Source organism: Electrona antarctica (assembly GCF_951216825.1).
Source record: "Electrona antarctica genome assembly, chromosome: 19".
In the NCBI taxonomy this organism is placed as follows: Eukaryota; Metazoa; Chordata; class Actinopteri; order Myctophiformes; family Myctophidae; genus Electrona; species Electrona antarctica.
In genome coordinates, this window is record NC_136800.1 from 18831673 (window position 1) to 18845371 (window position 13699).

The 13699-nt window shown below is 40.8% G+C and overlaps 2 protein-coding genes across 3 annotated transcripts; one reads left to right on the top strand and one right to left on the bottom strand.

Annotated features, from left to right (window-relative positions):
• The first annotated feature begins 390 nt into the window (after positions 1 to 390).
• Positions 391 to 7949, top strand: casp8 (caspase 8, apoptosis-related cysteine peptidase). The gene is made up of 12 exons (XM_079488654.1): positions 391 to 590; positions 876 to 1046; positions 1525 to 1715; positions 2140 to 2245; positions 4640 to 4763; positions 4845 to 4921; positions 5107 to 5167; positions 5702 to 5775; positions 6593 to 6704; positions 6869 to 6996; positions 7086 to 7477; positions 7750 to 7949. Exons 2-12 carry the CDS (start codon positions 939 to 941, stop codon positions 7877 to 7879), a joined length of 1503 nt encoding a protein of 500 aa, XP_079344780.1. The 5' UTR covers positions 391 to 590; positions 876 to 938; the 3' UTR covers positions 7880 to 7949.
• A 124-nt stretch (positions 7950 to 8073) lies between these two features.
• catip (ciliogenesis associated TTC17 interacting protein) lies at positions 8074 to 13304 on the bottom strand. 2 transcript variants are annotated; one of them, XM_079488659.1, is made up of 9 exons: positions 13093 to 13304; positions 12785 to 12970; positions 11731 to 11786; positions 11307 to 11393; positions 10429 to 10596; positions 9982 to 10106; positions 9404 to 9480; positions 8623 to 8711; positions 8074 to 8525 (listed from the first exon to the last, which is right to left on the bottom strand). In XM_079488659.1, exons 1-9 carry the CDS (start codon positions 13199 to 13201, stop codon positions 8364 to 8366), a joined length of 1059 nt encoding a protein of 352 aa, XP_079344785.1. In that variant the 5' UTR covers positions 13202 to 13304; the 3' UTR covers positions 8074 to 8363. The 2 variants fall into 2 exon arrangements, with proteins under 2 accessions (XP_079344785.1, XP_079344786.1); XM_079488660.1 differs by lacking the exon at positions 11307 to 11393.
• Positions 13305 to 13699: the final 395 nt, after the last annotated feature.

Below are 13699 nucleotides of genomic sequence, written 5' to 3' on the forward strand. Positions count from 1 at the left end.
TTATTTATCTGTCTGTCTGACTGTGTGAAAAGGGCCCTGAAATCTCATCAGTGTGTGTGTTTGATCACTCTGGATTTGCTTGACAATGCCTTTTAATAGTTAAATAAACAAAACCAAGACATATAAATAGGCCTTTGCGTTTTGTTGCCCGTTTCTAATCCGACTATTGGTTGCATCAACTGGAGTGAGTGACACTTCTCCACTTCCACATTCATACTTCCAGGATTCTCCTGGGTGCGAATTGCAAACCATATGGGTGCAAAGTCAAACAATGTCACACCAGTGTAAATACAGCTGTGACTCTGGCTGCCGAGCCTGAGTGCGTGTAGTGACGCGAAGTTAGAGTGCGTGTGTCATGTATATTTGGGCGGGGCATCTCTGTCAGACCAATGATAATTCTGTTCAAACCCAAACCAAACTGAAACTAAAACGTCTAGCTAGTACTAGTAGCTACGGTGGCAAGGAGCGTTGAACGACACATTGTTTACTTAGAAAACTACAACACATTTTGAACGTGTGGTTGGTTCGTATAAGTATACAAGCTTGCTCAAGCACTGTTATCGGACAGAAACTGGCGTTTCAACTAAAGGGTGAGTTTTACTAAATGTTGACTGAACTCTGGGTAAAGTTTGTTAAAGTATGAACGTGTATCGACAACTGGTGCGCCCTAGCTCTGGTCCATAGCTCTAATGCGTCGCATTCATTTAGAAATGCTAAATGCAACGCATTAGAGCTATGGACCAGACTCGGAGCTAGGTGCGCCCGGGGAATTTCCTAGGGGGAAACGGATAATTCGTAACTCCTATGTAATGTGGCCCCAGTCCCAGACGATAATTGTCCCCCTTTAATAAACCCCCCCATTATTTCACTGATAGGACAAGACTGTGGCTGTTGAGGAACAAACTTCAATCAGTTACATCAGTCTGAGTGTATGAGTGATGAATTTGCTGACACTTTCTCACATCGATGAGGAGTTGGACTCCTCTGAGGTAGCTGCCTTGTGCTTCCTATGTCGTGACGTTCTGAAGAAGAAACGCAGGGAGAAGGTGTGTTTAATATCTGTTTTTCACTAGTTTTTCCACTGTAGCCCTATAATGTCTTACATAGGCTACACTACATAGGTATACATTTCAAGAAATGTATGTCAAATCATAGACATTCTATGGCTACTATTATTACTGTAGCTCACATAAGCACCAAACATTGCTGAAATATGAGGAAGATGCTATGGCTCATACAGCAATCTAAAGATGCCTAAAAAATAGTTCAATATAATTTCATAAACATCAGAGGAAGTAGGCTATTTGATATACCATAATTCCAAGGATCTTCCCTGTTAACCAGGAGTCCAGGACCTTTTGTAAATGTTTCTCTCAAATGAGAAAACCCAAAAGCAAAGGCCCAAATGAAATGCGTCTTTGGATTGTTGTGCCATTGTTGTGTTTTGGACAAAGTTATGTAAAGTTTAGCAGTAAAGTTAGTATGTTAGCAACTTGTTTTTCCCCCCCCTCTCTTTTCTTCCAGGTGAAAGATGCAAAGGAGTTGTTCCAGAGACTAGGAGAGAAAGGCCTCTTAGAGAACCACCACTTCCTGCAAAAACTACTTGAGACTATTGGTCGAATTGACCTGCTGAACTTCTTGGAGACAGACAGTAGCCGAACAAACGCCAGTTCTGACCCACAAACAGACGCAAGTCCCATTCTGTCACACTACAGGTACTATACAGAAGCCTGTCGGTAGAAACCTTGTATGTTCATATAGCCGGGGAGCCACAGGCCCAAAAGCTCAACGGTTAAGGATTAACCTGTGATGTCATGCCGTACTTTTTATTTGTGTTTTCTCTATTCACTTGGTCATTAATGTCCACAGAATGAGAGGCCTGCTCCAATTTTGGGCCTAAGAACTTAAGTTATGACTGACTAACCAATAACCATTGGCACCCTGGTTATGTTTTCCATTTCCTGAAAAGTAAAGTTTTTGGACATACAAGGTTTTCACCCGTCAGCGATGATATGAAGTATGAAATTACATTCCAAAACTAAGAAAGAGAGAAAAAAAGAAATATATAAATGTTTTCTAACTGAATTTCTATTGTTTTTTGTTTTGTTTTTTTCCTTTTCCAACATCTGTTCTTTTCAGGGTGATGTTGTATCAGATACATGAGGACATGACCCAAGAGAATTTGGATAAGATGAAATATCTACTGAGCAAGGAGCTGAGCCGGGGACAGCTGGAGTCTTGTACTGTGAGTCTTTATGAATAGTAGATACCACTGAATGCATTAGAGCCCGACCGATGCCAGATGTTTGGGTCTGATCTGATGCCATTCCAGATTATTTCTGAAATTGTTTGAAAAAAGGCGGAGATCTGGGCACACAAAATAGTTAAAAAGGAGAAGAATCTTTATTGAACCTATATGTTTCGACCGGGCTGACGAAGAAGATAGGTCGAAACATGTTGCTATTTTTAGGGATGCACCGAAAGGGAAATTCTTGGCCGAAACCGAATACCGACTATAGGAAACAGTCGGCCGAATACCGAATATCCGAATATGATTAATATTATTATCTTTTTTCATACCATTGCTGTCATGGCCGTACCTTAAAGCTACCTTATTTATGGCAAAAGAAATGGTTATGGCAAAACTTAACTTAAATAATAATCACTATTATGGGTCCATAAAACATTTATTCAGCTCTTTTGAATGCATTAATTGCATACACTATTCGGTGATATATTTTCTGCCTATTCGGGCCGAAACCGAAAATGCATTTTTTTCAACATCTGTTTATTATGATTTTTGGTATACAAACATTTCAAGAATGTTTAACCAGTAAGTTACAGATTGGAAAAAAAATAGCAGAAACATACAAACAAACAAAACAAGAGACGACTTACAATAAAAAAAGACAAAACATAACCATCAAAGAAAAAGACAAAAACATAAAATAATAACTGACATGGCTGATGACTATACCGCACTCCGAGGACACAAACAACATCACAATCAATTCTAAAAAACATTTCTGATATGGAAAATAAAACATATATGTATACATGTGTACCCACATAGACACCCATACATATAAACATATACAGTATACACATACATATCAAAGATTCTATACATTAATTAGATGACATTACGGGGCAAAACAACATTGAATTCAATCACTTCAGTCCAACATAACAAGCATCTCAATAATGGGTGACCATTTTTTGAAATAAGGGTTCCCTTTTTGACAGGGTAAATCAAATTTTCTCCAAATGCAGCACTCCTCCCAGCTCCTTTAGCCACATGTCAACTGTCCGGAGGTTTTTCCGACTTCCAGGCCTGTAGGATTAACTTCCTAGCTAGCAGTGTAGCGAGCGAAATGGCCTGTGCCTCATATTTGTTTTGAACCTGATCTGGTTCCACCACTCTGAAGAGTGCGACTAGAGGTGCCGGGGGGAAGCCTCTTTTATATGCTTTAGCCAAGAAATCAAAAATTTTACTCCAAAAACGTTGCAACTTATGACATTGAAGAAGTCCCTTGTTCTGTTAAACACTTTCCACACATGGGAGAAGAATCTTTAAAGATTTTGTTTAATTTAGTTGTGGAATAGTGCAGCCTATGAACAATCAAAATTGAATCAGAGAGTGCCTAACATTGATAGAGCTATGGTGAATGTTGGTGATACAATCCTCCCATACTCCATCTGAAATCTCTATGCCCAATTCTCTTTGCCAATTGTCCTTAAACAAGCGTGAAGATGGACTAACCACGGCCTGTAAGGTGTCGTAAAATTGAGAGATTGCACCTTTTTCAAAGGGCTCAATGTTGAAGAAACTGTCAAACTGTCAAACTGGATGACTGGGTTGTTGTTCATACTGTGGGATATGTGTTCTAAGAAAATGTCTCAATTGCAAGTAACGGAAGAAATGTGATGATGGGAGCTGGAAGGATTCTTGCAACTGTTGGAAAGAGGCAAGATAACCTTGACCACGACCTTGATTAAAGTATACATTTTGTAGGTTCACAATACCCTTTCCCTTCCATGACATAAAAACCGGGTCCGCCAATCCTGGCTGAAAAGCCGGATTGGAACTTATAGGAGAATCCAAATACATTTTAGGAGCCTTTGTCAATGCTAAGATCTGAGACCATACTTTCAGAGAATTTTGAATTATGGGGTTATGTCCATAAGTACTTTTCTTGAACTTAGGGCTATTAAGTAATGCAGGAAGACACGACCCAGAACAGGATGAATGCTCGATACTAAGCCATGAAGGCATATTCTCCAGATTACATCCAGGATATGAAAATGCATTTTTAGCCATTTTCTGCCGAATGTTTTCTGCGGACGAATATTCGGTGCATCACTAGCTAGCCTATTTTGTGTGCCCGGATCTCTGCCTTTTTTCAATAGATGTCTTATGCCGATTGATCCAGGAGCACCTTTTTACTATTTCTATATTTTTGTATCTACCTGCATGTCTCCGTCGAGCACCTGGTTGTTTTCTTGCCTCTACTTAGAAATAGTTTGATTTGATTCAAGTTTATATTTGAGAACATTTAATGAGTGCACGTTAAAAAATAAAATAAAATATGTCGTGAACCATGTTGTTCCAAATAAAATCAATCCGTCTCTCTTTCAGACCGCGCTGGACGTGATGGCTGAAATGGAGGAGAAAGGTTTGCTATCTAAGGAGAACATGGACATGCTCAAAACAATACTAGAGCAGTGTGATATCCAACTGGTTAAAATAATTCACAGAGAAGGTAAAACGAACATACAAATTCTCACTCAAACACATGTCATCAATGTTGAATTGCAGAAAAATGCATGATCTTTATTTGCAGGCACCACCACTGTACCACAGCGACCCTCAGTTCAGCCAATCAGCAGCCAGTATCCCCATTATAGCATGGACAATCAGGTAATGAATGTCAATGTCTTCTGCAAAACCTAGTGTGTATATTCAACCGATATTATCTAAAAACTGATTAAGAGGTTTTCCCTGTAATAAACCCTCTTCCCTGTCATTTATTTGTTTTATAATTATTATTTTTAACCCTCTTCCCTGTCATTGACCAATGGGATTGTGCTTGTGTTTTTCTTCAGAGAGCTGGCAGTGTTCAACCATCATTACAAGGTCTATCTATATCAGAATCTCAGCCCAGCAGTAAGTTTCTCCCTCTATCTATCTTACTCAATGACTCTCTGATTTATATATTTATGTAGTTGTGTGATGGTGTCGTGGACCAAAAATAGCAGATCTACAAACTCACAGCGAAGCGATGTGAGCTTGTTGATCTGCTGTTTTTGGTACAGCTTTATTCGTGCACACATACAGTACTTTAAGCCCTTTCTTCTGGTTCAGTCCACTATACATCAGACACAGTTTGAGATAAGTGCTTTTATCGGCAGTTCTGAGTAAAAGACACATGGAACATGCACAGTAATTGGTCTCTCGATCCATAATTTGAAATACTGTCTTGGCAAACTTCATGTCACAAAACACAGAATATTTAAACACAGCATATTTATCACATCTGTTACTCTTGCACGCTTTACATGAGGGAACTCAAAAGCAACAATGACTGACTTCCACTATTAGTTGTGGAACACTTGATGCCTACAGGTACCCTTTCCTCATGTATGATCACATGTGCATTGAACAACATGCCAATTGAACTGTATCTATTCTTGTCTGTAGGTCAGTGTTCAATATCCCTCCAAGGAGGACAAAGTCTATGTCCTGACTCGGAGCCTGCCTCACTTCGTGCTCAGGTAAATATTATTATTATTTGATAAACCAGTTTGTTTATCAAATAATAAAATACTTATGTTCACAAAAATGCAGTACTAATATGTTCAGTAAATGTTAGGAGCAATTACCAACTTCTTTCCATTTGGATCTTTTCATGTTTAGAGCAGTGCACAAGCCGAACACTTTCACAAGTACAGTACCAGGGTTAGAGCCTTCCTTTCCAGCATTTAGGTGCAACTGAAACCATATAACCAGCCCTGATGGTATCAGAAATAGGACAGTTTTAAAATAAATATATGCATACAATACAGCGATTCAGAGTATTCTGCATGTAAAAACAGAAACAACAGTCCAGCATAGCAATCAAGGGCATGGCGCCCCTTACCTTCAGTACATGATCCACCAATACATGCCTTAATTGGAACAGAAAACACTGGACAGCGGTCCCTCCCTTCCCTACACACCCATGTCAATATTACTAGATTATTCTCCCTTCTAGCTTCCAAGCTGTGGAATGTGGGGGGGGGGGAAGAAAAAAAGATCAGTTGGACTAACTTTGTCTAGACTAGAGAAATATTTTGGTAACTTTTTGCTGTTCTTACATGTATTGGCACTAATACTATTGCATAATGGAAAATAACCCTCAAGTTATTTTCCTAGAACTAAACTATATCATGGTAGATATATAGAGTTGCTTACACCCAAAGCTCTGCCCCTTTCTGCCCACAAGACTTTGCTCTGAGCTCCCTTTTTAAGTTATCTACTGTAATATATGACATTTGAAATATTACATTTTCTTAAATGAATTTAATTTGTGGGTATGCATGGATCCTGCAGTCTGACTACTACACAATGACTCGTAACCCACGTGGGCAATGTGTGATCATCAACAACGAGATATTCTCTGGGAACGACCTGACAAACCGGCCTGGAACGATGGAAGATGAGAGTATGTATACCTGTTTTGGTGCTCTGATGTAATTGGTGTGTGGGCCGGGGTAAGGGACAATGGGCACTGAAGGTCAACATGTCACCTATGATTTGTGCTTTGATGATGTATACGTTTTAATAACATTATGTCTATCAATTTGTCTATCATATTGTATTACACAGAGGCTCTGAGTAGGGTGTTCTCCAGGCTGGGCTTTGAGGTGAAGGTACACAGCAACATGTCAAAAAAGGACATACATGATGTTCTGGATGAGCTAGGAAGACAAGACTTCATGATGGAGGATGCTTTGGTATGTGGTGTTCAACATCTCCAAAGAAGTGTCAGCCTTTCACTGTGCATGTTCTGAGCAGTAATGAGCCATTCTGCCTCTGACCTTAGGTGGTGTGTGTGCTGTCTCATGGGGAGATGGGATCTGTGTTCGGTTCCGATGGCGAGAAGGTGCGTCTCCGTGATTTGACACGCCCCTTCACAAGCGGGCGTTCCCCCACTTTGGCGGGGAAACCCAAATTGTTCTTCATTCAGGCGTGCCAGGGGAGCGAATTCCAGAAGGGAGCGACGCCGCATCCCCCAACACAAAGGGATAGAAAGGGGGACAGACGGAGCAGCATAGAGGAAGACGCAGGACCGGTCTTGGCCGAGTCAGTTCCATTTGACGCGGACTTCCTGATGGGCATGGCGACCGTAGAAGAATGCAAATCCTTCCGGAACATTAAAACAGGTTCCATCTACATCCAGGAGCTGTGCAAACAACTTGAAAAAGCAGCAGCCAGGTAAGAGGGAAGTTTCATCAATTCTTAGTGCTGAATCCAGACAGTTCACCCTGCGTTCTGTGTGAGATTTTTGACTTCCAGTAGGTAGATTAGATGTGTGTTGTTAACCAATTGTGTGTCACAAGTTAAGGTAAGAACTGAAGAAAGGCTGGATTCTTAATTATTACAATGTGAAAACCATGAGGTTGTGAGTGTGACCTACACAATGTAGATAAGCTGGAATTCAGTAATATTTTCCCACTGTAATGTTCTATTCTACTTTTTCCTGACAGTGGGGAGGACATTCTTAGTGTCCTGACACACGTGAACCGGGAGGTCAGCAAAGGACAGTTTAAGAACTACAAACAAATGCCAGAACCCAAATACACCCTCACCAAGAAACTCATCCTCAACTTCATCTGAGACAACAGGCAAATCTTTGGATTTACATTTTCCATGTGAATAAATGTGTCGATGGACATGACTTAATAACCTTAAACCGTAAATTCTTCATATTTGTTTTTTAAATGGGTCCAACTATCTTGTACAAACACAATCCAAATTTAGATGTGATCGCTAAACATAACTTGGGAGATTACTCCACCCCTGCTTACAGTATTAGCCTACTGCAGGCCATACAGGCTACAGACAATATTATACTTACAATGAGTGTTGGAAACAACTTTATTCAACCCAAAACATTTATGAATGCTACTCGGCTTCTAGGAAGTCTTATTCTAGCTCTCATTTCCATCTAAATATTACTCATTAGTAAATACAAGAAGGAAAACACAAGTGTATGTCCAGTGCTTTTAGGTAATCAAAATCCTAAAACAGAAAAGCCTTTGACAACTTCCAAAATGCACAGTCGGACATATTCTCAGATCAAGGGAGTTTTGAGGTTTTGTCACAGGGTACGGCGGGAAGCAAAGGGGAGGAAATACTCTCTTGCAAAGAGGAAGGTGTCGTCTGGCTTCTTCAGCAACAGGAGCTGCAGGAAGTCAGCCATGAGGGCACGGATCTCAGGATGCTCTCTCAGGTATGAAGCGTGGTCTGCCTTCAGTTCTTCCTGTAACGCAGAAGTACACAGAAGTGAACCTCGGAATATATTAAATTCATGTTAACTTCTGCTCTCGTCAAACATTACTGCCTAACCTTCTACACACCTTTCTGTCCAGAAACTTGGACCGCATCTGCATATCCTCCTCCCACACCAATGGCCTCTTTTCAAAAAACGGTTTCTCTTCCATCAAGTCTAGCACATATAAATGCAGGCAGTCACAAAACATTGCATGTACCGGAATGTGAATGACAGATTTAATTTACATTGTCAGTAGGCCAGCTGTTAAACAGACATGGAAAAAGAAGAATAAACCTGCACACTCATCTGCTCCAATGTAATTTATTGACGACGTTTTGAGCCAAGGCTCTTCATCTGGTCAAACTCGAGATGTGAGTCTCTCACCCACTTAAATAGACACCCACAGGTCACGTTATCAAACACGTCGGTGGAACAACACAACATGGTAATCAGGTCAAATAATCAAATAAATATACAGTGTTCAAAAATGGACATATCCACAATAGTGGGTTGATTATTATTTTTTCTGATGTCACTTTCTAACCCAGCAAATGAACTAAGTGATAAGCGTATGTTATTAGTTTAAGTCCCTATCATGGCAAATTAAATTGCCATAAATATACTGAAAAGCCCTCAGCCCTGATGTAGACCGTTACAGGTCGAAACATGTTGGTTTAATGAAGTATCTTCTCCCTTTTTAACTTTGAGTGCCTGGATCTCTTCTCTTTTTTTGATGGGTGCTAGCCCCTCCTATGCCCAGCTTTGAGTGTTTGTGTAAACAAATGTTTCTTTCCACTTAAGATCTGCTAAATTCTCAGAACGGGAAGATCAGCAAAAATCCTCTCCATTGAAAAACAATAGTCTACCTGTTCTAAGCTGTGAGGGTGGTAACACAAGCTTCATGGTGACTGGAGATCCTATTTGGACTCTACTGGCCAGATGCCTGATCAGAAAAACATTAGATTGAGGAGGAATATCATTAGTGCATTACAATGGAATGAACAACAAAACATCACAATATCCCATTTTACGTACAATTAATTCATTACTATTACTGAATGTCTAGTCTCCAGGATATGTATGACACTGATTTAATACGACACTATGGCACATTATGATTCCACTGGTACTAGTGGTTCTCAAACGTTGGACCACCATAACTCCACTCCATCTCCATGTATATTATTGTCCGCTCATTTTGTATGTCCATGGCAAAAATTTAATTTTGACAAAAAAATTCCACCACAAGCCAACATGCCCAATATATGTCATCATACGACAAATAACGAAACGCGCTCACAATGGATTACTAGTACTACTGTAAGCGTAGATTAGCTACTTTTGCTATTTTAAATTATATATAAAATTCGAAGGCCAAATAGAAATACCTGGGAGGTTAAAAGAACATCTATTGACTTTGTTCTAAGACAAACCCTGATCATACCCATCAGGAAGGAAGAAGCAGTGCCATGTGATGGCCATGTCCTCCACAGAGTCAATCTTCCTCTCCAACCCGAACACCTCCACAGTTTCACACCCAGTTTCCAGCTGCTTTAGACCCAACTCACTCTTAACGACAGACAGACAGACAGACAGACAGATGCATAATGAGACTAAACTGGCATTGGATTGATGAGACAAAACCAGTGGACATCAATGCTGGCCTCTGGGATCCCTATAGTGCCGCACGTTTTCTACCCTAATCGGTGTATAGGTGCACTGTCGACATGTACAATTACTACTAGCCTAAAGTAGAGTAACATTTCTAGCATGCTGGTTGAATTAACTGCAACAGTAGTAGGGGTAGCTGCTGGTGGTGGCTGTAAAATATCCAAAATGAACGCATAGGGCACTCATTCACATTTCACACAAGGCAAATACATATACTAACATAATTTGTGTGGGTGAGGTGTGATTCCTGGTCGAGGGAGAGGAAGGTCATGTTGTCTGGAACCGTCTTCCTCAAAGCAAGAAGCCGCATCAGCAGTAGATTGGCGCCTTCTGTTACCAGTCCTCTTAGAATGGACAATGGATAAGAAACACTCTCCTTTGTCACATCCTATACACCGGAAAGTACCCACACACATTACTATGGTTATCATCTGCGATAACCTGATTGGTTACCAGCTGTGAGTCTGTGGCTAGTTTTGTTTTCAGTTAGTGTTTATGAGCTGTGTGCACAGATTTTGTAAGCACGATAGCATTACAACTGCAAGATGCAGTACGGTAACAAAACTATAGATATGTAGTTTAGATCATAACAAAAGCTGAGTTCCAAGATGGATTGAGGAACAAGGGGACTGGAAGTAAGAGTAACAGTTACTGGCCAGGTGATTTGTACAAAAAGTTGAAAAAGTTGAATTTTATGTTATAGGTCCTTTTAACTTTATTGATAACAACTTTGGTGACCCATTTGACTCAATTATTTTTTTATTACTACTGAAATGTTTCACTTTTCAGGCAAATTTTGCTTTATATAGATGGTAGTCTGAAGACAGAGCAACAAAGGTCTCCAGACTGTACAGAACTGAACTGGGACACTGACGATTATTTGATCCATGCACTTGGGTGCCCTGAATTTCACAATTTAAGCCGTATTTTTTATTTTATTGGGCTACTTTGGCTATTGAACATGTGTTCATATAATAATGCCTAGAATAGGAATGCCAGGTTGAACGTGGTTAACAAACCCTTGTCAAAAGATAAGCCAATTTCTGAATCTCAAATGTTCGAGGCAGTTTGATCTTCTCATGCCATTTTTCCTCTCACCTCTCCTACAGAGGTGACTTTGTCGATCCTCATTTGTCCATTGTGTTGTGACATGTGACATCTCCTGTCCAACCTGTGGTCCTCAAGCTGCAACATCGTATTGATTGAGGTGTGTTGAGGAAATATCTTTATTTAGACTTGTACACAGTAAAATCTTTACACTCTCAGAGTTCAATTATCAGTACTTTGATTGATTGAATTTGATTGAAGTATTTATTAACAGGTTGCAGAATTACAGTACATTTCAAGCACAACTCAATACAAAAACTGTTAACTGAGTGGACGACACCATAAAGCATTACACTTGTTTACAAGAGGGTCCACCGTTTTCAATTCATCATAACATTTAGAGACGTACAAATATACACTTCTATATATGCTGTGTGTGTAGCTATAGTATATCCAAATAAATTGAATGACTCACCTTGACGTACTCATGGTGATCTTGTTCCAAAGTCTCCAGGTCAGTTGATAGGTAGGCTTGCGCATTTGGAAAAAGGAAGAAATATATTTGTAGTGATGCACTAAACAGTGTTACTTGTTAAAACGTTTTAAACATGCAAATGGAAAGCATCACCCTCTGCCAGGGCTGCCGACTCTGGCTGTGTCTACACTTAAGATTCCATGCGCGGACAGAAGAAGCTGTCTTTTGCGTCATTTCCGGGTTTTTAGACAGCTGGTGGATGGAAATGAAGCTCCACCCACCCGGCAGAATGCCGCTGGGGCAATAAGCTTTTCCGGGAATCTGGCCGACGCGGCAATCTGCCGCATGGGTGGAGCTTGATCATTTCCATCCACCAGCTGTCTAAAAACCTGGAAATGACGCAAAAGACAGCTTCCTTTGGTCGTGCATGGAAGTTCAAGTGTGCTCAGGCTGTAATGCCGCTGGGGCAAGCTTTTCCGGGAATCTGGCCGACGCGGCAACCTGCCGCGTGGGTGGAGCTTCTTTTCCATCAACCAGCTGTCTAAAAACCCGGAAATTACGCAAAAGACAGCTTCTTCTGTCCGCGCATGGAATCTTAGGTGTGCCCAGAGTCCCCAGACCCTATGGCCCAGACCCACAGGGGGAACATTAGATCAGCTGATATTGTTCCTGGAATTACAGTGAGTCACATAAAAGCTTTTCATTTTTTTTAATCTTCCTAGTTTTCCTTCCTTCCATAGTGGACATAGATTAGCCTACCATTATTTGGACGTTTTTCTTGTGAAGTCAAGAAAAGGTTTCTAAAGTAGAAAACATGAATTCCTGTATGCCTACTTTGCTCAATAATATGCTCAAGATGATTATTTATGCTCAATAACATGGAGAGTGGCCATTCAGCAGCAATAGGCCTACCTGTTTTGTATATTTATTTCAAACATTGACTGGTGGAGAAGAAGAAAAAAAACCAATGGTGTAATGTATTAATACACACACACACACACACACACACACACACACACACACACACACACCCATATGCCCCAACACCGATCACCTGTGATTGATGTTCCACAGGGGGTGCTGTCAATGGCTCCGTGGCTCTGGGCACGCAACAGTAAACATGGTTCCTGGAACCTATTAGCGAACTCCACTGTCACAATGAACTCTCCCAGCTCTCTGCCACCCTCAGACACTGTCACCAGAGAATCTGAAAACATACACTTGTGCAGCTCAGTGACCTCTGCGGTGAAGAGAAAGGGACACGGGAGGAAAGAGATGAGTTATAGCCTACCTCTGCGGTATGCAAATGCTGCTGCAGGTCCATTTTTAAACATTTGCAGGACTACGTGTGGAGCAATTTACCAATACTGCCCAGAAAGTTGATGGCTTCATCAGAAGCGTTCAACACCTCGACTTCGGATCGCTCTTCCACGGTAGCACGAGCAAGCTCTTCTTCAACTGGAACTTCCATCTGTTCCGGAAGATATTATGCAGACGAATTCGGTCGATTAGTTGATGCAAACTGATGAATAAGTACCTACTTTTGCTTTATCGTTTTAAGAAATGCATTAAGGCGTCTTAGGGTCGTCTGTTCTTGGCATTTGGACCCGAAAATAAAACGAAATTGTTGCCTTGGAAACGACGTCTACTTGTGCGCGTCCATATGCGCAGTAGACTAGTCCACACGCCCTATATGTCAGTGGGTTGCTAGGGAACGAGGGAACAGTAGCAGGTCCAATATTCCATCATTTCCATGGCCTGTAAAAATCTACTGAAAAACACGAATGGCAGGCCTACATTACAATCAAACGGCATACACACACTGTTTCGTCTTTCTTGTCTTTCCCAGAAATGTCAAAGATTAGCCTGAGCTACCCTAAAACTCAAAACGCATAGTTTTAAACTAGTGATGATGATTAATGTAGGCCTATCCTGTATTAACCTGACTCCGCCACATGAGGGCGGTATT